The sequence below is a fragment of the Aquarana catesbeiana genome, linkage group LG01, assembly GCF_042186555.1.
Source record: "Aquarana catesbeiana isolate 2022-GZ linkage group LG01, ASM4218655v1, whole genome shotgun sequence".
Lineage (NCBI taxonomy): Eukaryota > Metazoa > Chordata > Amphibia > Anura > Ranidae > Aquarana > Aquarana catesbeiana.
In genome coordinates this window covers 630,056,962-630,080,837 of record NC_133324.1, presented here as the reverse complement: position 1 = coordinate 630,080,837, position 23,876 = coordinate 630,056,962, and the positions used below count along the sequence as shown (strand labels likewise).

At 41.1% G+C, this 23,876-nt stretch overlaps 1 protein-coding gene across 2 annotated transcripts in view; it reads right to left on the bottom strand.

Annotated features, from left to right (window-relative positions):
* CDKL2 (cyclin dependent kinase like 2) overlaps window positions 1–22,812 on the bottom strand; it is an 88,134-nt gene extending 65,322 nt beyond the window's left edge. The window contains exons 1-2 of one of the 2 annotated variants that reach the window (XM_073601020.1): window positions 22,653–22,812; window positions 18,837–19,066 (exon numbers count right to left, since the gene is read on the bottom strand). In XM_073601020.1, the coding sequence (XP_073457121.1) occupies window positions 18,837–19,004 (168 nt within the window). In that variant the 5' untranslated portion in view covers window positions 19,005–19,066; window positions 22,653–22,812. Of the gene's footprint in view, window positions 1–18,836; window positions 19,067–22,180 lie in introns of both variants that reach the window. The other variant, XM_073601019.1, reaches the window with a different exon arrangement.
* Window positions 22,813–23,876: the final 1,064 nt, after the last annotated feature.

Below are 23,876 nucleotides of genomic sequence, written 5' to 3'. Positions count from 1 at the left end.
TTTATCTCCTTCTCCAGTTAATGTTTGGTTTGGTAATTCTGCTAATATTAATCCTGTTGCTATAAATTCAAGCATTCCTGTAAGCATTCCTAATTCTATTTCAGAGACATGTTTCAAGGAGGTACTTCCTTGTGAAATGTCTCCTTTAGGTTTCCATTTGCCTTTAGCAGTAAAAGAAAAATATGGAAAGGCGAATTCTTGGATTTATTATCTTTATTACCTATTGTGAAAGATTTCATAAAAACGGATAAAAGATCTGAGGAGATAGACGCCGTCCTGTTTCTAGATCCTTTTTTAATTGGCTGCAGGCATTTTGTATATTCTCTGCAATAATGGGGGAAAAGCATCCAGAGAAATGTACTGGGCTTTTTCAACATTTGGAACATATTCTGGAAGCTTATAAAAGTTTCGGTGGTTTAGGATGGTTTAGTTATGATGAATCTTTCCGTCAAAAAATTGCAATATATCCTAATTTAAAATGGGGTAATAAAGATGTGGGGCTGTGGTTAAACTTAATTATCCCACAGAAGCAGATATATTCAAGACCACAGCCCCAGTCAAATTTGACTTCAAATGCGTTAGCAACAGTTTATAAAAAAGGAACATGTTACGCATTTAATGAAAATCAATGCAAATGGTTGAATTCATGTCGTTATCGTCATGAATGTTCTTTTTGTTTTGGTAGCCACCCAGTCTCAAGATGCTTTAAAAGAACATCTAACAATCAAGTCAGGGATCATACAAAAGGCCTGCACGCCTGTGAGGCTAGTCGAAATGCATCCATGGCTAATACCCCGACAAGGGGAAAGCTCAATTACTAATTGAAGGTTTTTCAACAGGTTTTAAACTCCCTATTTTTACAGGTCCAGGCTGTCATTTATCGAACAATCTAAAATCAGTTTCCCTCCATACTGAAATAGTTAGGGATAAATTAATAAAGGAAATTGCAGCTAATAGGATTGCTGGCCCCTTTATCTCACCACCGTTTATTAATTTTCGTGTTTCCCCGTTGGGTTTAGTACCCAAAAAAGAGCCAAATTTCTACAGGCTCATTCACCATTTATTGTTTCCTGCAGGTCAATCTCTAAATGACAAAATTGATCCTTTATTGACTTCGGTCAAGTATGCTACGTTCGATGATGCTATACAAATTATTCAAAAGTTTGGTCGGGGCGCTTTATTAGCAAAAGCAGACATCCAATCAGCCTTTAGATTATTGCCCATTGCCCCGGAATCTTACAATTCATTGGGTTTTTGTTTTGAAGGTTATTTTTTCTATGATAAATGCCTTCCAATGGGTTGCTCATTATCTTGCTATTATTTTGAAGTTTTTGCTTCCTTTCTCCAGTGGGTGCTACAATTTGAATCTGGTCATACTGGAATTATTCATTATTTAGATGACTTCATGTTCATTGGCCCACCAAATTCTTTAATATGCACCTTAATCCTCAGGTTATTTTTCCGTTTAACAAAATACTTCAACATTCCCTTAGCAATTGAAAAAAAACTACTTTCCCTTCTCCAATCATTGAATTTTTAGGCATTAAGATTGATACGCTCTTATTCCAGTTTGAATTACCTGCCCAAAAAATTTATAGGTTACAATCCTTTATCTCATTCTTCCTTCTCAGAAAAAAGATCTTATTAAAAGAGCTTCAATCTTTTCTGGTTCTTTTGCTACCCGCGTTATGCCTATGGGAAGAATATTTTCTAGAAGGCTATCTTTGGCTATGTCAGGCTTCAAATCCCCTTTTTCCCACATTAGGTTGACTTGTGCTCTTAAAGAGGATTTACTGGTATGGTCCCAAATTCTACAAGAATTTAATGGCAGATCTTTTTTCCAGGAAGACTTTGTTTTCGCAGCAGATTTAGAATTATTCACAGACGCTGCTGGTTCTCAAGGTTTTGCTGCGATTTTTCGTTCACATTGGTGTTCGGGCTCATGGCCCCCCCCCCCTTTGGATTGCTAACAAATTTACAAAGAACATAGTTTTACTGGAACTCTTTCCAGTTTTAGTTGCTTTGGAAATTTGGGGTGATCAGCTCGCTAACAAAAGAATTATTATCAATACAGATAATAGAGGTGTATTATATGCTTTAAACTGCCTTTCTTCAAAATCGGTATTAGTCATAAAACTCTTGCGTTATTTAGTCCTATTATGCTTAACATTAAACATTTGGATTAAGGCGAAACATATACCAGGTAATCTTAATGTCATCGCTGATGCCTTATCTCGATTCCAGATGGCTCGCTTCAGACAGCTATTACCTCATGCAGATCTGGTTGGGCACCATTGCCCGAGTCATCTTTGGGATTTAATTTAAATCCAGTAATTCAGGTTATTAAGCATTCGATCGCTCCTAAAACATGGACTGATTATTCAGTTGCATGGGAAAGGTGGTTAAAATTCAACAAAGAATTGGGCTTTAAGGGTCTACCACCTTCTGAGAGTTCAATTTTAGCATTTCTATGTTCATTAATTCAATCGGATTTTTCCTTTAACCACATTAATAAAATATTAGCTGGAGTCTCCTTTTTCTTGAAGCTGAATAATTTTCCAGTTTGTAAGTTTCTTTTCTGTTAGACAAGCTTTAAAGGGTCTACGGAAGAAAAACTTGACTCCAGATAGGCGCAGGCCAATTACTGTGGAATTATTATCAAAGCTGTGTTTGGCTACTCCTTTTGTTTGCATCTCAGAGTATGAGGCTATATTATTTCATGCTGCTTTTGTTTTGATGTTTTTTGCGGCTTTCGTATATCTGAGTTGTTACCAAATAATAAACACAGTTTAGAGGGTTTGTTTTTATCAGAAGTGTCTTTTTCGGAAGATAAGGTCCTTGTTTTTGTCAGAAAATCCAAAATGGATAGATCAGGTAAAGGTCAATGGCTCAATCTATTTGCTTTTGGGGACTCCATTCTTTGTCCTTTATTAATTCCAAAAAAAATACCTTGCTGTCAGCCCAAGTTCAAGTCAGCATTTTTTTTTTGTTCATATGGATTCCTCTCCTATGACAAAATTTCAGTTTTCAGCAGTATTAAGACGTTGTTTTTCTCATTTAGGCCTTTCCCTTTTTAAATTTTCTACTCATTCTTTCAGAATTGGAGCTGCTACAGAAGCTGCTAGATTGGGTTTGAGTGATGAGGTCATTATGAGATTGGGTAGATGGGAGTCTAGTAGATTTAACATTTACATCCGACCTAACTTGTCTTTTTGATTCTAGGTGCCAAATCTTGCATATGGATATTTGGCCATTCATACATTTATTGGGCTCATAAGAGAGCTTCACAGCGTTGTTGTGGTTCCAACCTATCTTTACCTTCCGATAAGTTTCTTATTTTATGGAAAGGAATTTGTGGTTTACAATGCACTCATTTTTTTCTTCATATTTCTGAATTGTTTCATTCTTGGCCTTATCCAACTATGATAATTTTACACATTGGAGGTAACGATGTGGGTAGATTTAATGTTTCTAATAAAGCAAGATTTGCATCGTTTAAGAGTAATGTTTCCAAATACTTGTGTTGTTTTCTCAGAGATGGTCTCTCGCTTACATTGGTTGTACTCTAAAGACAGCAGACCATTGGAAAAGATAAGACGGAGAATTAATCATTCAATTGAAAAATTTTTACCATCAATTGGGGGGATTTCCTTCCGTCACATAGATTTGGAAGGAGGTTTTCCCGGTCTTTACAGACAAGATGGCGTACATCTTTCAGATGTTGGTCTTGACATTTTCAATTTAGGTCTTCAAAATTGCATTGAACAGGCCGCGGTGCTGGGGTAGCCTGGTTTTGTTTTCAAAACCCAGCTTGTGGGGACTTGTTTTTATTGAAATGATTTATTTACAGCTCGAGTCCTATGACTGAGCGAGTTAGAATTGTTTTGAATCTGAAAGAATATTTATTGATATTTCATTATTTATTTGAATAAAGTTATTTGTTTTAATTCTAATACCAATAAAGGTGCCGCGGCCATTTTCAACACCAACCTGTTGTAGTGTACTTATTTATGAATATATATTGCAACCTACATTCCCATGAATAGTGGGCACAATAAAGCGCCCGCATGATGGGATTGTGGTCGCTAAAAGAAAAGAAATTATTTATAAAGTTTTTATTTTCAAAAAAAAAAAAAAAAAAAAAAAGGGCGGGCTGGTCACGAGGCAAGGAGCGGGAAAAACGTTTTTCCTCAGACTGAGAGGCTATATAAGCCTCTGCGTGACAGACCCGCTCACACTTGCCCTGAGGCGGCTTAAGCTTGAGCTTCCCTTCCCTCCCACCCTTGTCGCTGGCACCATTATGTGGTTATGTCACCCTTGAATCAAGGGGGGACTTGTTTTTATTGAAATGATTTATTTACAGCTCGAGTCCTATGACTGAGCGAGTTAGAATTGTTTTGAATCTGAAAGAATATTTATTGATATTTCATTATTTATTTGAATAAAGTTATTTGTTTTAATTCTAATACCAATAAAGGTGCCGCGGCCATTTTCAACACCAACCTGTTGTAGTGTACTTATTTATGAATATATAGTGCGACCTACATTCCCATGATACCTATTTGCCTAATTGCTAGGCACCCCCCACCAACACCTCATTTTCCTGCTGTGTACTTACACTGATGGAGAGAACTCTGACATAGATGAGCTGCATCCCTCACCACAAACTGCACTGCACTACAAACCACCGAGTCAACACAGGCCCGATCACCTGTTCTAGACCCTTTGATATGTCAAATGACCACGTGGAGGGGACACGTGGTGAAATCTCAGCAAACCAACAGAGCTCTGCATAGGCAGATACATCGCATTCACTGAGCGCACTCTCTATTATTGCAAGTACACAACTGAGGTCATGGGAGCATAGGAATCAAGATGAGTCTCTCGGGAACAAGAGATCTGTACCCTAGTTTCTCCATTACTAGATCGGAGCATGTAGTTTATCTGAAATTTCCTTTTATTTATCAGCTTTTAGCTATCAGTGCTTTCACACTGCATTTTGTACAAAATAAAGTTTCCTCACATCCCTTTCCTGTTTCAGCCTATGCTGTTTTAGTTTCTAATATTCTGATGATCGAAAAATAAATAGTTTTTCATTTATACTAAAATTAGAACCCTAATTACTAAACAAGGCAAATGTGTATTTTCATATAAAGGACATCGGGCTCAGTTTAAAGTAAAAAAAAAGTTTTAAAAAAACCATCTCTCTTTTCCAGTTAGCACCAGCCCAGAATGCCAGGCTTGCAGGCTCATATTTTCACCGCAGTGAGGTGGAGAGCCCCTTCTGAAAGCAGTGGTGTCTGAGAGTGATGGGCTCCAGGCTCTATGCTCCTTAGAATCTTATATGATAAGTTTAGGTTGCTGGCAAATGGGGGCTTACATGTCACTTACTCCCATGAGCAGGAAGTTGGTGAATAGCACTCCTAAGTGAGTTTGTTTTAGGGGTCCTTTAAACTTCTAAACAGCTCACTATGGTGGTGGGTGTGGAACAATACACACAAAAAACCCTATCAAGTTTAAAAAATAAATGTAATACCTTTAGTTTCAATAATATTTACCTTCCAAGAGCCAGTGCTGTGTCAATCCATTTTTAAAGTAGATCTCCCCAGATTTTAGGATCCAGAACCAGGAGAAAAACTCTATTTCCTCTCCAATCAAGCCTTGGTTGAGAAATGAGGTGGAAGACAGCAGAACAATGTCCAAACATAATAGGGAACTCTGGGGGAAAGGTGGGGGGGGGCAAAATACCCTTTGATACCACTAACTATAAATCCATATTTGTTATCACTACAAATATGAAGATTGAAAAGAAAGGGCATGCTGGCAACTGGAACAGCGCTTTGGGGGTTAGCTCAACACCATGATGGATACTGGTACATTTTAATGAATGTAATTTTTAAACTGGAGTTTTTTAATTGCTTATGTGTCATCTGCATCAATATCCACCAAGTTCAACCAAAAATACCACCGTTTATCCAGAAGAAGGCAAAAAAAAAAGATAAAACATGGTCCAATTTGTTTGAACAGGATCCACATAAGCATTTAGATACTCCATAGATCATCCTTTCTCAACTAGGGTTTATCCAGAGGTTGCTAGGGGTTCCTTGAGCAATGAGCAATTTCCGCCTCTCAGATGAGTAACCACTGATGACAATTATCTTTTAAGCTATGTGTAAGGGGGTATATTTCCTAATGACAACAAATGTAAGGAGCATTTTTCCCAGTGAACATCACGCTAATGTACTGTGAGCTGCAGATATAGTACTTATTAGTTGGGGCTGCCAGAGACCAGAAAGTTATTTTAATGGTTCCTCCATGTTTAAAAAAAAAAAATGAGAAAGGCTGCCCTAGATCAACATTCTGCAACATTTTTCATTTATATATCAATAAGCCACACACCACTTCCAAAAGGTAAAATCAACTTTATTGTTTAGCACATGCAAAAACACTCCATCCACGATTCCCTGTCTAACATGTTTATCTCTCTACTGGTGCTTAAAAGAGAAGTATGGGAATTTTCTTTTTCCCATAATCATACTTACCTAAGTGGATGCAGCATCGGTCCGATGCTGCATCCATCCCCCCGCTGCCTCTGCACTGAGAACCGAGCCATCAAACACTGCTGATGGCTCGGTTCTCTCAGCTCCCCAAGCAGAGAGCTACTGCCTGTCAGTCAGCAGCTCTCCTGCTCTGCTCCTCCACGCTCATTGGAGCGCTGAGCTGTGAAGTAACTCCAGCAGCTCGCTGAGAGTCTGAGACGGCCATCAGTCCAGGCACCTGGCGGATCCAGACTCCCAGAGTCGGGATAACACAGTGCCTGGACTGATCTGTGTGATGTCAGCAGAGAGCGGACTTCAAACCGCTCTTCGCTGAAAATGGGTCACAGGAGTGCAAAACTAATTGCACTCCTGTGACCCATAGGAGAAGCCCAACCAAACAAGCTCAGGCTGGACTTCTCCTTTAATCATAGAATGCCTATGTTGAACAATAAAGTTGATTTTACCCCTTGGAAGTGGTGTGTGGCTCCCGGACTTTGCTAAATGGTTTGGAGGAAAAAAAGACCCCAAAGTGAGAGTTCATAATTGCAGAGGTCTTAGGAGCAGCTTCTTTTGTGGGTAGCAGAACTGTAGGTCATATAACACACAGTTTATTATTTGCTTTTCTGCAGTTCTGTGTCATGAAATCATGAAGCATCCAGTAGCACATTCTGTTTGTAATCCTGTAATAAGTTAGCAACATGGTTGGTGAAAAAAAGAGGTGAGCCGATGCAGATCATCATTATTCACTTGTTTTTAGAGCAGCATAATCTAAAAATACACCTTCATTGTGTGAGAACTTCTTTTCTCATATCAGACACCCTCAGCAACACCTTGCTAGGATGGAGCCAAGGCTACATGCAAACACAAAAATTCAAATCCCTGTAATTGGAGATGGCAGACAAGGCACAAGGACACCATAACATTTTGTTCCTGTCACAGAAAAGGATACGGTTTTATAATAAATATATATATATATATATATATATATATATATATATATATATATATATATAAAATTATAATAGTGTTATGCTATTTGGCCACTTTACAAAGAGTGGTTAGTAGAGTTTTTTTATGAAGAATCCTAAAACTGCGCTTGTTGCAACTGTTTGAAAAATGTTCTTTAGAGAGGTATTGCAGATCTGTCTGGCTGCAAATGCTGGTCATCTGGCTATTGCTTGTGTTAAAGATGAAGTATAATCCTCTTATATTTCATCTTCCCTGGATTGTCCTTTAAACATGCTAAAGACATTTTGAATAAAACTTATTTTCATAACATACCGTAATTTAGACCCTATGATATCATTACTTGATCTTTGCACTTCTCTGCACTATGCATGCAGATTATGGCTGGTGGGAGGGGGCTAGCAAGATGCCATACAGAGCTTACTGAAAGCATCATGGCATGGCACAGACATTTAAGTCTGTGAGTCTGTGTTAAACCCTTTCCCTGCTGACTAGCACATTGGGGCCAAGATCTAGTGTTGGAGCGCTCAAGATAAGTACTCTCGTGATGCAAATAGTGTGTTTGCTCTTAGGAGGGTTATGTAAATATAAATATAGCTTGGATGTCAGTCTGCAGGAAAGGGCATTCCTTGTGTAGCACTTTACCCTGAAGGAGCCACTATTTTCTTGGTTCCTCTGTTTTTAGAGTCTGGGAATATGGCTACACACACACACACACACACACACACATATATATATATATATATATATATATATATATATATATATATATATATATATAGTGGGGACGAGAAGTATTCAGATCCCCTTAAATTTGTCACTCTTTGTTATATTGCAGCCATTTGCTAAAATAATTTAAGTTCATTTTTTTTCCCTCATTAATTTACACACAGCACTCCATATTGACAGAAAAACACAGAATTGTTGACATTTTTGCAGATTTATTAAAAAAAGAAAAACTGAAATATCACATTGTCCTAAATATTCAGACCCTTTGCTGTGACACTCATATATTTAACTCAGGTGCTGTCCATTTCTTCTGATCATCCTTGAGATGGTTCTACACCTTCATTTGAGTCCAGCTGTGTTTGATTATACTGATTGGACTTGGTTAGGAAAGCCACACACCTGTCTATATAAGACCTTACAGCTCACAGTGCATGTCAGAGCAAATGAGAATCATGAGGTCAAAGGAACTGCCTGAAGAGCTCAGAGACAGAATTGTGGCAAGGCACAGATCTGGCCAAGATTACAAAAAAATTTCTGCTGCACTTAAGGTTCCTAAAAGCACAGTGGCCTCCATAATCCTTAATTGAAAGACGTTTGGGACAACCAGAACCCTTCCTAGAGCTGGCCGTCCGGCCAATCTGAGCTATCGGGGGAGAAAAGCCTTGGTGAGAGAGGTAAAGAAGAACCCAAAGATCACTGTGGTTGAGCTTCAGAGATGCAGTCGGGAGATGGGAGAAAGTTGTAAAAAGTCAACCATCACTGCAGCCCTTCACCAGTCGGGGCTTTATGGCAGAGTGGCCCGATGGAAGCTTCTCCTCAGTGCAAGACACATGAAAGCCCGCATGGAGTTTGCTAAAAAAACACCTGAAGGACTCCAAGGTGGTAAGAAATAAGATTCTCTGGTCTGATGAGACCAAGATAGAACTTTTTGGACTTGATTCTAAGCGGTATGTGTGGAGAAAACCAGTCACTGCTTATCCCCTGTCCAATACAGTCCCAACAGTGAAGCATGGTGGTGGCAGCATCATGCTGTGGGGGTGTTTTTCAGCTGCAGGGACAGGACGACTGGTTGCAATTGAGGGAAAGATGAATGCAGCCAAGTACAGGGATATTCTGGACGAAAACCTTCTCCAGAGTGCTCAGGACCTCAGACTGGGCCGAAGGTTTACATTCCAACAAGACAATGACCCTAAGCACACAGCTAAAATAACGAAGGAGTGGCTTCACAACAACTCCGTGACTGTTCTTGAATGGCCCAGCCAGAACCCTGACTTAAACCCAATTGAGCATCTCTGGAGAGACCTAAAAATGGCCATCAACGTTTACCATCCAACCTGACAGAACTGGAGAGGATCTGCAAGGAGGAATGGCAGAGGATCCCCAAATCCAGGTGTGAAAAACTTGTTGCATCTTTCCCAAAAAGACTCATGGCTTTATTAGATCAAAAGGGTGCTTCTACTAAATACTGAGCAAAGGGTCTGAATACTTAGGACCATGTGATATTTCAGTTTTTCTTTTTTAATAAATCTGCAAAAATGTCAACAATTCTGTGTTTTTCTGTCAATATGGGGTGCTGTGTGTACATTAATGAGGAAAAAAATGAACTTAAATGATTTTAGCAAATGGCTGCAATATAACAAAGAGTGAAAAATTTTAGGGGGTCTAAATACTTTCTGTCCCCACTGTGTATATATATATATATATATATACTGTATACAGCAACCAGAACATTTGAAATGGCAACAACACCTCAAAAAAATACAAAACAAAAAAACTGTGGGAAACAGGTTATACAACTGGCAAGCAAATATATAAGCAGTAGCCAGTAGGGTATAAAGTTGGCAGCAAACCAATGGTCTAAAGCAGGGGTATAGAATTAGAATTCAAGGAAGTCCAGTCGGTAAAATATTCTTCCAGCAGAGGTCTGAATGCATGTTTGTGCATCCTTGCAACCAATCACCTGCTTGTTAACTCAGGCAGCCCCCTGCCTTATGTCCAGAGCCATCCTGCCTCCAGCTGTCAGCTCTGTGAGAATGACAGTGGCAGTGGTGATGGCTGTGGGCAGAACAACTCCTAAAGGGTGGGACTGCAGGGGTCCGGATGAGACATTGGCTTGGTCCGGATCCAGACCGCGGTCTGCCATTTAGTGATGCTTGGTCTAAAGAATGACCCCTAAACTCTATAAGGTACAATGTTACATTAACAGTCTGTGAGTCTGTGTTAAACCCTTTCCCTGCTGACTAGCACATTGGGGCCCAGATGTAGTGTTGGAGCGCTCAAGATAAGGTCCTACTAAGCTGGGTATAGGCGACTGCACTGTGTCCCAAGCAAACAATACTGTTCCTCTTCAATGGAGTGCAGTAGGGTTTGGTCAACAACCTCTCACTTTGTTCTCCTTTGGCAGCATAGCAAAGTCAGTGGCAGCGTAGTTCTTCCCGACTATCAGGTGGCATCACTGGACAGTGACAGTGGTGTTCTCCCCAACAATCAGGTAGCAGCATTCGTCAGCGACAATGGAGTCCCCCCAACGATTGGTCAGTGGTGTTTTCATGTACGTCAGATGTCCACTACTCTGCCTCTCAGCATCCCTGATGTGATGGCGCAACATTGTGCTAACAGCTTTCAGCACTGCCTGTCTCCCACAATGTCCCGACCAAATCTGCCTTGAACCTGGGAACAGATCTTCCTTAAGGTCATGCTGAACTGTACAGGCTCAATCTGTCTGGGAACTACATCTCCCACAAATCATAGTTGCACCCAGCAGGCTCTTTCCTTTCCACAGTCCACAGCAGCTCAGTTTCATCTTCCTCTCTCTCTGTGAGCAGGGCCAAAACTGTGTGTGGGGGGGTGCTATGCCCAGGGCGCCGCATTGAGAAGGGTGTCATGAGTGACAGGAGCAGTGACAGCAGTGTTATTATTCCTGTGGCCGACACATCTGGAGGGATGCCGGGGATGCCAGTTCAGTGACTGTTCAGCCAACTAAACAAAGACCTGCAGCGAAGGAAGACTTCCATGACTGACATCCTCTACTGGGCTTTGCATTGGATGATGTCATCAGTCAGAGCCCGGCAGATAAGTGAGTAGAGGAAGTCTTCTTTTGCTGCCACCTCATTGTGGCAGCAGTGATGATCTGAACTGTCACTGTATCTGAGGAAAGATCAGCAGCCTAGGCACTCCCCCCACTAGGCACCAGGACCTCCACCTCCCCCCAATGCCCCCCTTCTCCCCCACTAAGCACCAGGTCCCCCTGACTCCCCCAGTAAGCATCAATGCCCCCCTTGTCCTCACTAAGCACTAGGACCCCCTTCCTCCCCCCACTGAGCACCAATGCCCCTCTTGTGCTTCACCAAGCACCAGCACCCCCTGTCTCCCCCCACTTAGCACTAATGCCCCCCCTTGTCCCCCACTAAGCAAGGACCCCCAATACCCCTCCCACAGTGCAGTAATGCCCCCTTTGTCCCCCACTAAGCACCAGACCCCCCTACCCCCCCCACACACAAAGCACCAATGCCCCCTTGTCCCCACTAAACAACTAGGACCCCCGTATCCCCCCATTAAGCACCAATGCCCCCTATGTCTCCCACTAAGCACCAGGACCCCATCTCCCCTCACTCAGCACCAATGCCCTCCTTGTCCCCCACTGAGCATCAATGGCCCCCATCCCCCCACTGAGCACCAGTGCCCCTTGTCCCCCCATGGAGCACTAGTGCCCCCTTTGTTTCACCACTGAGCACCAGTGCTCTATTTGCCCCCCCCCCGAGCATCACTGACCCCTTGTCTCTCCACTGAGCACCAGTACTCCCCATCTCCCCCCAGTGAGCACCAGTGCCCCCCTTGATTCCCGATTGAGCACGGGTGCCCCATTTTTCTCACACTGAGCACCAGTGCTCTCTTTGGCCATCCACTGAGCACCACTGCCCCCCCCCCCCACACTGAACACCAGTGCCCCCTTGCCCCCCAGTGAGCACCACTGCCCCAGCTCGTCCCCCCACTAAGCACCATTGCCCCCTGAGAACCGAGTCTTAGCCCCAGGTGAAGAATGTCTAGCTTCACCACTGCTCCAGGGTAGTGCGTAGGGCTTTCCTTTAGCTTCCTCTGTGGCTGCATACTGTCCTTAACAGCTTAATATGTGGGCAGAAAGTGCAGGGCAGCAGAAGTGACAGTAGACCAGTCCCTACAGCCAGATTGAGCAGCACTGTGGAGCGGGGACTATACTAGACAATGCTGAATTAGATTGTAAGGACTGGAATCCAATGAATGAAAGGGGCAGGCTGGGGACGTAAGACTGGGAAAGAAAGGGTCTGTCTGACTTGTTGCAGTGTCTTTTGCACACATCAGAGTAAACAATTTTATTCCAGGCTATCAGAAACAATAGAGACCAAGGCATCAGCAAAACAACCTGTCAACTAGCATTTTCAAAAGAAAGTCAAGAATAAAGACCCTGTTTTTCACTCATGACAAATTTTCCTATATACATAAAATGTAATGTTGACAGAAAAACAACATATACAGAATTCATCAATTGAAGTCTTACTGCATTATGTATGTCACAGGTCTGGTTTCTGTAATATATATTAGGGATCACAATAACTGTTTGATCAATATAAGACGTTTGCATTTTTCAACCGTCCTTCTAAGAGAAAGTAATTAATTAGTAAGACAAAGTATCCCAGCTCATCAACACAGCATTTCCAGAGGTGCTAAGTGAATACCGCTGAGTGATCTTGCCTGTCTAATAGTCTCTCTGTTTCTGTTATGCCAACACAATAACAGAGCAGTGGGGAGGATGGAAATATTGTTTTGTTATCTTGCCTGTGCAGGTTCTTCTGCAAACTCAAAATTGCTGTTATAGCAAAACTCCCATATAAGAGTTGGCTTCCTGGGTATTATTCAGTCACATGTTTTCTCTGCATGCATACAATGTTTCACACTTACTTCTTAAGATCTTTAAAGGAAAAGTATGGGCAAAACTATTTTGGCCATACTTCTCCTATGGGTCACAGGAGTAGTTTGTTCTGCACTCCTGTGACCCGTTGTCAGCTGACATCACAGAGCTAGTCCATACTCTGAAAAGATCCTGACCATATGGTTGGAACCCACCCAGAAGCCTGAACCGTCACCTGGTTCAGCATCTCAGTGACCCGCTGAGAGCCTGAGCCAGTCCCTCCCGCCCCCTCCACAGCCCACTTCTTCAGTGAGTGCCAGAGGGGAGAGCAGAGAGCCATTGACTGACAGTCACTGCTCTCTGCTCAGAGTGAAGGGGGAGAACTGAGCGATCAGTGGTGTATGATCGATCAGTTCTCATTGCAGAGCCGGCGGGAGACAGATGCAGCTGGTTTGATTTAGTGAGTTTGGGTAGGTGAGTATAATGTTTCTTTTCCTTCTCTTTTAACTAGTAGCATTTTTTTTAGTTTTGGATGGAGTAGGCAGAGTTAGGGAGATTCCTCCGCTCTGTCTAGTTTACTGTTATCACTGTAAGTAAAAATGTAAAAAAAAATCAAAAATTTTGGGGAATAGAGGGGAAATCTTTGGGGACACTAATTCTGGTGACCCTGGTGTCAACCAGGGATGCCCTTACTTTTTTTAAAGGTAACTTTGTTGCCCCAATGGGGTATAGAATCTATATAGATTGTTCCCTAACCGTTTTCTATGGACGTTTTTTTATATTTAGTTCCTATACTGCCATCTAGTGACCTTTTGTGGCAATGCACTTGTTCCCATGTTCTTTTTCCCTTATGTCATGACACACTTCCTTTGTATGTAATGCTCCACCCTTTTTCCTGTGATTGTACTTCCTGTGTCATGGATGTATTCTGCATAGTAAGCTACAGACAATATCATCTTTTGACCACATAAATACTACAACCTGTTCATCTGTTTATATCCTGTCATCTGCTGTAACCCGATGTTCAGAATAAAAGCACCTTTGTGGATGGAATCGTTATTTGGTGAGTTCAAGCTATCTGATGAGGATTGTCCTCAGTGATTATATCTTATACAGGCCAGGCATAGAGGTCTCACAAGGGATAAATCACTTCACAACAATCAGAGACAGAATAGTAACTTTTATTAATACAAATTGCACCCGAGAAGATAAGAATAGGCAAAGTACACATTTAGTTTCATATGTGTGATTTTGCATGAATGGTCGTCCGTTTTTTCGACAGAATAAAAATTTGGAAGTGATGTATTGTATTTTCGAACGACAACTGTACTGATTAAATGAAAATTGTACGATCTGGTATGATATGAGAGAAAGTTTTGTTTCCTTTCTTATCGGATAATATCGGATGAACTGTCGTGAGCGGCTCTAGAAAGCTGTGTACTAATGATTAGATTATCGTACGATTACTTCGAAAGCAGTATTTTTCGTACGATTTTCTGATCGTGTGTACAAGCCATAAGATGCAATGCAAACATAGATTTTTTTAATTCATCTTTGGTAAAAGATAGATAAAGAAAGCATAGTGTCCGTAGTATAGGAAACAAGGTATTATCTATACATGTGTTACAGCCATCAATCCTTACAGCTCTATGTCTGTATCAATTTTAACAATAAACCGTCAAACTGAATCAGGTGTCCATCCTAAAAAGACAAGGGTTTGCCTACACAAAAGGGCAAAACAATAAGGATTCTCTCACTTTGAATGGATTTCCTCTCACTTCCTGTTTTGACTATGGGACAAAATGTTTTACATTGGGAAAGATCCTCCCAATGGGACACAGATGGCAAAAAAAAACTGTCAGGGGTCATAACCCTATCCAAACTGAAAAAAAAAAGATTTGCCTTTAGTTCTACTTTAAAGTGCAAGTGCATCTAAAAAGGTAAGTTCCGCTTTATGTCCTCTTTCCCCACTCTATAACCGCTTTTGGATTTTTTTTTTTTTAGAGAGTGAGTACCTAGATTTGACAGGTTCCTGCTCCCACTTCCACTGGAATCTCCTAGGTGTTCCCACCGAAAGTTAACCCCCCCCCCGCCCGCAACCTCTTGGAACATGTTACAGGTCCCAGGAGGCTGCGGGTCCATTCATAAGACACAGAGTGACTCGCATATGTGCAGTGGAAGCCTGCTGTGAAGCTGCAAGGAGTCACAGCCGGCCTCCAACAGTAAACATACCGGCGCAGGGGACAAGAAGACCGGCGAAGAAGCGGACACGGTGAAGACAGTGCTGGATCCCTGTCCTTTTATTAAAAGTCAGCAGCTACAGTACCTTATGATAATAATTATTTCAATTTGTGACACAACATAGATCCACTGTGGAGTTGTTTAGAATGCGATTGTCATTGAAAACGATGGTCGCACCATTAGAGAAGATGACCAATTTTCCCTTCTGAGTAGTAGAGAAGTATTTTGGATGCTTAAAGAAGAATTTCATGTGTGGATATTTTTACATAATTACATTGGTCCAGCTTAGCATTTGCACTACTTTAATCCAGCGCACACCATGGTAAATAGATAGGAGACAAGGCATTTTGCTTTGTTTTGCGGTGGGACTGTGTTGGATTAGTCACCCAACGAAGTCCTACTGGACCTGGTGTAAACAGGTCCTTAAAATGCAATTAAGGATGCTTAAGAGGCTTAATTAAATACTGTTTTAAAGCACTCTTCCCTAAGATTGTTCCTGTTTCTAGGATTAAGCCGTTAAGGGTGAAATGCATCAAGAGGAATCAATCTCAGGCAGGTTTCTACAGCAGGCACTTGGAGCTTGAATAAAACAGGTGTGTAGTCTTCCTGTTACCCAATAATTCTTTCATAATATAGACCATTATGATAACTACTGACATCTACAATGGACACATAATATAACCCTTTATTTTTCAGAAAAACAACCCAATAGAAATATAAACAGAAATGTGCAAGTTTGTTATTTTATGTGGTCTTTGCTCTTCAGGATGTCACAGCAAAATAGGACTAGACAAGAAAAAAAGTAGCTCAGTTCCATAACATTTTTTCTTATTCTGCTCCTGACCCATGCTATTGGCATGATATAATGGAGGAAATGGTCACTTACAGACGCACATCTACTTGATAAGACAAGGATTAGTGTGTAAAATGTTGCAATGAATCTCCATATGTGTAGAAAGATTCCTGTGTTTTGATGACTGTATTATAGAAGCCTCGCAAGCTGTTCATATAAACTGTTTAACTAAAAAATTTAAAAGATAATTATTTGGCATTACTGAATAAATTTCTGAAAAAAAAATCTTTTATTTACAACTGTGTGTATCAGCACAAATGAGGTTGCTATGTTTTTTTACAGCAACATAGTCCCAAATCTGCAGTCTATGAAGAATGCACCTGCTCTCTGTGATAAAGAAATGAATGTGTTGGGATAAAGAGGTATGAAGCCGAGTCAGAGTCTTAGGCCCCTTTCACACTGGGGCGGTAAGGGGCGTCGGCGGTAAAACAGCGCTATTTTTAGCGCTGTTTTAACGCGGTATTCGGCCGCCAGCGGGGGGTTAAAACCGCACCGCTAGCGGCCGAATACCGCGTTAAAACAGCGTATAGCCCTCGTATAGCGCGGCTATAGCTGCGGTATTACCGCGGTATAGCCACGCTGTCCCATTGATTTCAATGGGCAGGAGCGGTTTAGGAGTGGTGAATACACCGCTCCTTGACCGCACCAAAGATGCGGCTCGCAGGAGATTTTTTCTTCTCCTGCCAGCGCACCGCTTCAGTGTGAAAGCCCTCGGGCTTTCACACTGAACAAACAGCGGAGGCTGTTTAGGGGCGGTTTGCAGGCGCTATTTTAAGTGCAATAACGCCTGCAAACTGCCCCAGTGTGAAAGGGGTCTAATGGTGGAAATCAGGGAATATTGAAAATGTGCTGCATCAGATGGATTAGTTCCACTGGTTCAGATATTCTGGTTGAGATTTCCAACTTCGAGGTCTACAGGATTGGACAAAGAAGATGGACAGGCTTCTGGAAGACTTTTCAAACTTCCGAAAATCTAGGCATTATACATAGGTGGGATGAGCAATTGAAGGACAACACTGTTCTCAATGGCACATGTTGCAGGTAAAACTACCTAAAAAAGTTTGAGTCAGATAGGGGTGCTGCTAAATGTGAGCACCCAAAAGAAGAGTGGGTGCTAACTCACTCATACTGATTCTCTGCTAGAAGGTGAATTGAAGCCAGATAATTCAGTTAAAGTGGCACAAAACTCTGATTTAAACAAAAAATTATATTGAAGTATTTATTCTTAACTAAAAAAGTACCTTCTATTGTTCTCTGCCTCCTCGAAATCTCCAAATCTCTTTTTTTTGCTGCTGCGATCTGACTTTCTATTACGGGATGGCTACATTTGTTCTCCATGGTCCCACTGTATGTAGGAATATCACCTCCCTCTCTTGCTTACTCCTGAGATGGACTAGGGACTATAGACTATAGGACTTAAAGGGGTTGACTCAAACTAGAGTGCAAATTCTAGTTTAACACTGCATATAAACCAGTCAGCTTCTATTTTTGTCAAAGCTTGACCCCTTTGCGCTGGCCCTTTAAGGAGTTTGGCATTCCAGGAGGCGGGACGGGGCTTGTGACCCTGTGATTGGCTGTTACATGTTCGGAAAACTCCCGATCGTAAGAAGCTTTTCGTGAGCTGCTGGTACAGCTCTATCGCCGCTAATGCATGGAAATATTCAGCAACAGAGAGGCCGCATATTTGCGTGTGCTCAGCACCAGAGTTGCACCAGATTTTGCACTCTCCAGTTTTAGTAAATCAACCACATAGCATGCAGAGCAGTGTACTGTACATGAGCAAAAGTGACATACACTGCTTTTTCCAAATTAAAGTGAAGGGGAAAAGAAGAGGATCAGGAGCTCACAGAGGACATTATCAGGAAGTAGAAAAACTATTTCATAAAAAAAAGATTACAGTGCCATTAGGTACGGGTTGCGTATGGATTATTTTTTGACAAATATTGATATTGTTGAGTGTCACTTCAACTATTGGTATCCACTATTTAAATAGAGGATAGTACACATAATAAAGCCAGTTCAACTTCCTGCAACAAGAAATATTTGATCACAAAACTTATTAGATATTAGTTTCTTGCTGCTTCAGTCCACTTATATTGAAAAAAGTATAGAGTGTACAAATTCGTATCCCATAATGAATTACACTTAATTATATAGCCAACCTTTTTTTCTACAGTACATGTACCAGAGTTGATACTACTGCCATAGCATTCTACAGGACTATTATGGATTTAAGGGAAAGAATGCCTTCCCTGAGGTCTTTATTAAGCAGAACCACGTCCCAGAATGAATTATAGCCAACTATTTTCTACAATATGTGCCAGAGATGGTATTACTGCCATAGCAGTCCACAGGGTTTTCCCTTGGGTGTTTATTAAACAGAACCAAGAGTACTGCATGTGAGCAGGTTTGCTTTTGCAGTGGAGTTTAGAATGAAGATCCATCCCCAAATAATTATCTGTTATAAATTACACATTCAGGAAATATGTTACGTAATAAGACAAGGCATTCATTGTAAATACTATACACATTGACACTGGAAAATAGTAAAAATTGATGGATTCCTGAAGATTCTCAATGCTATTTGCATGAGATCCTACAAACATGGAAAATCCAGGCTTACCTTCAGTAATTTGATTTCTCTCATTGCTATTTTCTTAACCATCTTGTCATCTTCACTTTCTAGGAACTTCTTGACAGCTACGATCCTTCCAGTTTCCTTGTGTCGGCACTTCATCACCATGCCATAAGAACCTTCTCCTACCAGACCCAAGTTTTCATATTTCTCCATCTTGTCAGTCTGTGTAACAGTGGCAGAACTCACTATTCTAAGGATCCTCTATTTCATCTGACCTGTTGTGTCAAATTAATAAGAAGTATTGATGGGTGTACCTTGTAAAACCTCAAAGCTTACATAAATCTGTCATTGCTGCTGGTGGTCTCGAGACTAAAGAATGCCTCCAAAGTTTATGTGACATGTTTACAGCTTTTCAAGTTTAATTTGTGTGCTTTAATCAACTATTATTTACTTAAGTGATAGTTTACTAAAGCACAATATAATCACAGATTTAATCAGTTTGCTTGCTTTTTTAGTTTTCAGATTAGTATTTAAAGTGGTTTGGAAGACAGAAGAATATAACTTCTTTTACATCCAAACTTCTTAAAAGCACAGAGACATTCACGCCACCAGTTATCATAGGGTCTTCACTTTAACAAATTGTATGCGGTTGGCAAAGTTAAATGTAGCTCTCCCAATGGTCATATTTGATAAAGCCAATTCCGTGGGATGTTGGTACAGTTTAATAAAGCCAACAAACAATTTAACTCAGTAGCATAGTGAGTGTGAACACATCCTCTCCACACTAAAAACCAATCAAGAGCTCTTTTCTACAGGATTCACCAATGACTACAGTCAGCTGCTGAACACACCTAAACAGAACAATGCTGCATTCAGTGCACTTGGTTAAATGCTGTAGTGTGGATTTCATTGAAGTGTTTTCAAACGATGTTCTTTCTCTAAATAAACCCAGGCCGCATGCACCCAAAGCAATGCAGACGCAACTCAAATGCAAATCAAGTATATAAACGTGACCCTATATTTGTGAAACACCTAGCATAGCCTTTTTAACATGGAGGAACCATTTAAAATGTCTTTCAGGAAACTAATAATTACTATATTTACAGCTTATAGTACATTAGTGTGATGTGACATTTGTGGTCATTGGGAATAACCCCCTTACAGGTAGCCAAAAAAGATCATTTTCGTCAGTGGTTACTCATCTGAAAAGCAGAAGTTTCAAATTTTTCAAGGAACCCCTAACAACCTCTGGAGGAACCCTGGTTGAGAAAGGCTGATCTAGCATGAGAACTGCCCAGATTTGTGACAAGAATACTTTAGGTTCATCCTTCGAGCGGGTTTTGGTGCAGGTTGGTGATTTTCCGTAGTGCTGCCTCTACTATGTGCAGACAATGTATGGTAGTATTAAACTGCCCATTTATTTTCAAATTGGTCTGCGTGAACTCAAGCAACCCAAACCTACTAGGGGGTTACTTACTAAAACTGCATGGTGCAAAATCTAGTGCAGCTCTGCATGGAAACCTATCAGCTTCCAGGTTTTTTTTTTTTTCAAAGATTCATTGAACAATCTGAAGTTAGAAGCTGATTGGCTACAATGCACAGCTGCACCAGATTCTGAGTGCACTAATTTTAATAAATCTCCCCAAATTGATGAAAAATAGCATGTGGTTTATAATAAATCCCCTGCATACTCAGGAACTGCTAAGAGCCCTCCATTGACTCCCAGCAGTAACATTTGTGATGTTGTCACTGCAGGGAGGAATCTGAAGGTAAATTATCTGCTAAATATTTACACACATTGATAAAGTGAGGTTGATTTAGTAAAACTGGAGAGTGCAAAATCTGGTGCAGCTGTCCATGGTAGCCAATCAGCTTCTAACTTCAGTTTGTTCAATTAAGCTTTGACAAATACCTGGAAGCTGGTTTCCAGGTTTTTATGCAGGGCTGCACCAGATTTTGCACTCTCCAGTTTTAGTAAATGAACCCTAGTGTGTTCTAGTAACGCAACTTCTGTATTAATGTTTGAAGAGCATACTGTAGCTTAAAGGAATGGCTTACTTTCACCATGATTTATGGAACTCAATGCAGACCTATGTAAAAAATGTTTTTTTGCTCACAAGCAGAGATCTTTTTTTATAAAGATATATTGAATTTAGCTCATGTTGTACAAATACTCTATATGCACGAAATCCAGTGTGGAACAGGATGTAGATCTTTCTTGAGAATGGCATTAAATGATATATTGACAGCGCGTGTTTTTCTGTATTCGTGTGTGCTCCATAATGAGAAGAAAGGCTTATCTGACTGCTCTCTTGTCAAGGCATACCTTGATATCATCTCAAGTCCGTGACAAGATAAAAGGTAGTTTTAATTACATACAAGTATAAAAACTGCTCTTTACAGGTTAAAAACCCTCCTCCTATAAACGATTAACCTTACCTGATTAGGTTACTATATGCCAGTCTTTTTCAACTAGGGTTTCTCCAAAAGCTTCTAGGGGTTCCTTGAGCAGTGGGGACATTGGTGGATTTATCTCCTGCCTGACACTTCACTGACCAACAATTTTAAGGGGATCCTTCTCCCACTGACCACTAATCTAGGGTACCTCTCCCACTGATCTATATTGTAAATAAGCCCTACACTGACCACTGAATTAAAGGGGTCACTTCTTCATTGACCACCAATGTAAAAGGCCGCTACAGTTTTTAATGTCTGTGTTTCTTCTCTGGATATTATTAATATTTAATTTGATGATTTTTACTGAAAACTATTTTGTATATGGTTTGGGGTGGTAAAAACATGATCTGCCCTGGTTGTCACAGTCACCAAATAACTTATATCCCTTATTATTTTATTTATTTTTACATCTACAACTTACTAATCATGCTAATGTACCATGAGCTGGATATAGAATCATTTTTAGCAAGGGTTCCCCCAGATATTAAAATTATTTTAAGGGTTTCTAGGGGGGGGGGGGGGTAAAAAGGTTGAGAAAGGCTGCTATATACTGTACATCACATACGTAGCTTTATATTGCTAATATTGGCTGTTCATTTGTTGCCAGATTAAATCTTAGTTATTAGTCAAATTCTATAAAACCATAGCTATAACTCAAAGCTGTCCTGTATGCGTTATTGCAATATTCTTTTTTTACATTTACATTTTTATAGAATAAAGAGATAAAAAAAATAGTGTAAAATCCTGCTCTGTACATAACCTCCCTTTTCCCAAATCTTCTGCAATGTAAGCAACCGGTTTAAAAAAGGGTTATGCAGTCAGACAATCTATGGAATGTATACCACAAGTGATACGCTTAGCAGCCAAAAACACAGCCCAGCAGGCTATAGTATTTCCATACAAAAGAGAGTCACGTTCTTTATATCACCTACCTAATTCTTGCTACTTAGCGCAGGTCTTCTTCATTCTGACGCTGAAAACAAAGGAAGAATTCATGGCTGTTCCAAGAGAGAGCTCTATAGCCTTGGCATCCTTCTTAAAGCAAATAGAATTTTTTGGTCATACTATGTCCTTTCAGGTGAAGCATTTGCTTAAAGTTCATTTAGCTTGCGGTGTGAAAAAGAAACGACAGGATGATTAACCCCTTGCATGTGCTGAGGGTGGGTGTGTAATATGTGGTTAGAATTCAGAGTGTATTGGATGGCTTCCCTTCTCGTCACCTCCAGTCTGCATACAATAGAAGCAATAGTAACCAGTTTGTGTGTGATTGTGGCTGAGCTGGGGGAATGCTGGTCACCCTAGCAACTGCCCCCTGCAGGGAATACACACAGGGAACAGTACTGCATTCATGACTAGCCAGAGGCAGACACTAGTTGTTAATGACATGCATCAAGACTTACGTACAGACATTGCAGGGTGACATTCTCTCCAGATATTGCTACTGCAGACATGTGCTGAGCAAGCCTAATGGGGGGGTGGCATACAGGGTCTCTTCAGCAGCGGCAGCACATAGCAGCAGATGTACCTTGTGACATTATGACATCACAGCAATTTTAAGCAGAATCCAGCCACGCCTGTTCTATCACGAGAACCGCACTGCACAGAAATGAAAAAGGGGGGAAAGCACAAGTATACTTCATTGTGTCTTTGCAAGAATGGGGGGGCATCCCTCATTTATAAGTCTAGAACTAAAATCTAATCTATGCAATAATTTGGGGATTATTACAATGTTAAAACAATTATTAATTATTATTATACAGGATTTATATAGCGCCAACAGTTTACGCGGCGCTATACAATATAATTAAACAATCCGTGCCTTTGCTGACGGGCTTGTGTCGATGACATCAGTTTGACATCTGTTTGAAACACGTCTGGGATCATTCAGAATTCATTGACAGGTGTATTTGACCTGCAGGTAAAGTGGAACTAGACTCATCAATTTACCTGTTCCCCAAAACAGTTACGTTAACCGCTTGCCGACTAGCCGCCGTCATTATACGGCAGGTTGGCTACTTCCCGCGAATCGCCGTAGGTGTATGTCGGCTGGTGAACTAAATTTTGGTCCCATTGGCCAGCGAGGGAGCCAATCAGCGGCTTTAGCGGACTCGATGTCCGCCAGCCTCCCGCGATCGTTCCCAGCAGTGACAGAACAGGGATCTGCCTGTGTAAACAAGGCAAATCTCCGTTTGGACAGGGTAGATCACACAGATCCTGTCTTTCTGCTAAGTAGGAAGACGGATCTGTGTGTTTCCTCAGTCACACAGTCCCCCATACAGTTATATCCCTTTCACAGTGAGGCGCTTTACAGGCGCTATAGTGCTAAAAATAGCTCCTGCAAAGTGCCTATAAATCGCCTCTCCTGTCACTCCAGTGTGAAAGCCTGAGTGCTTTCACACTGGAGCGGTGCGCTGGCAGGACATAAAAAAAAGTCCTGCAAGCAGCATCTTTGAGGCGCTTTAGGAGCGGTAAAATCAATGGGCAGCGCCGACAAAGCGCTGCGATAGCAGCGCATTGCGGGTGTTTTTAACCCTTTTTGCCCACTAGCGGGGGTTGAAAGTGCCCCAATTGCGGCTGAAAAGCGCCGCTAAAATGATGGTACAGCGCCGACGCCTCCAACGCCCTAGT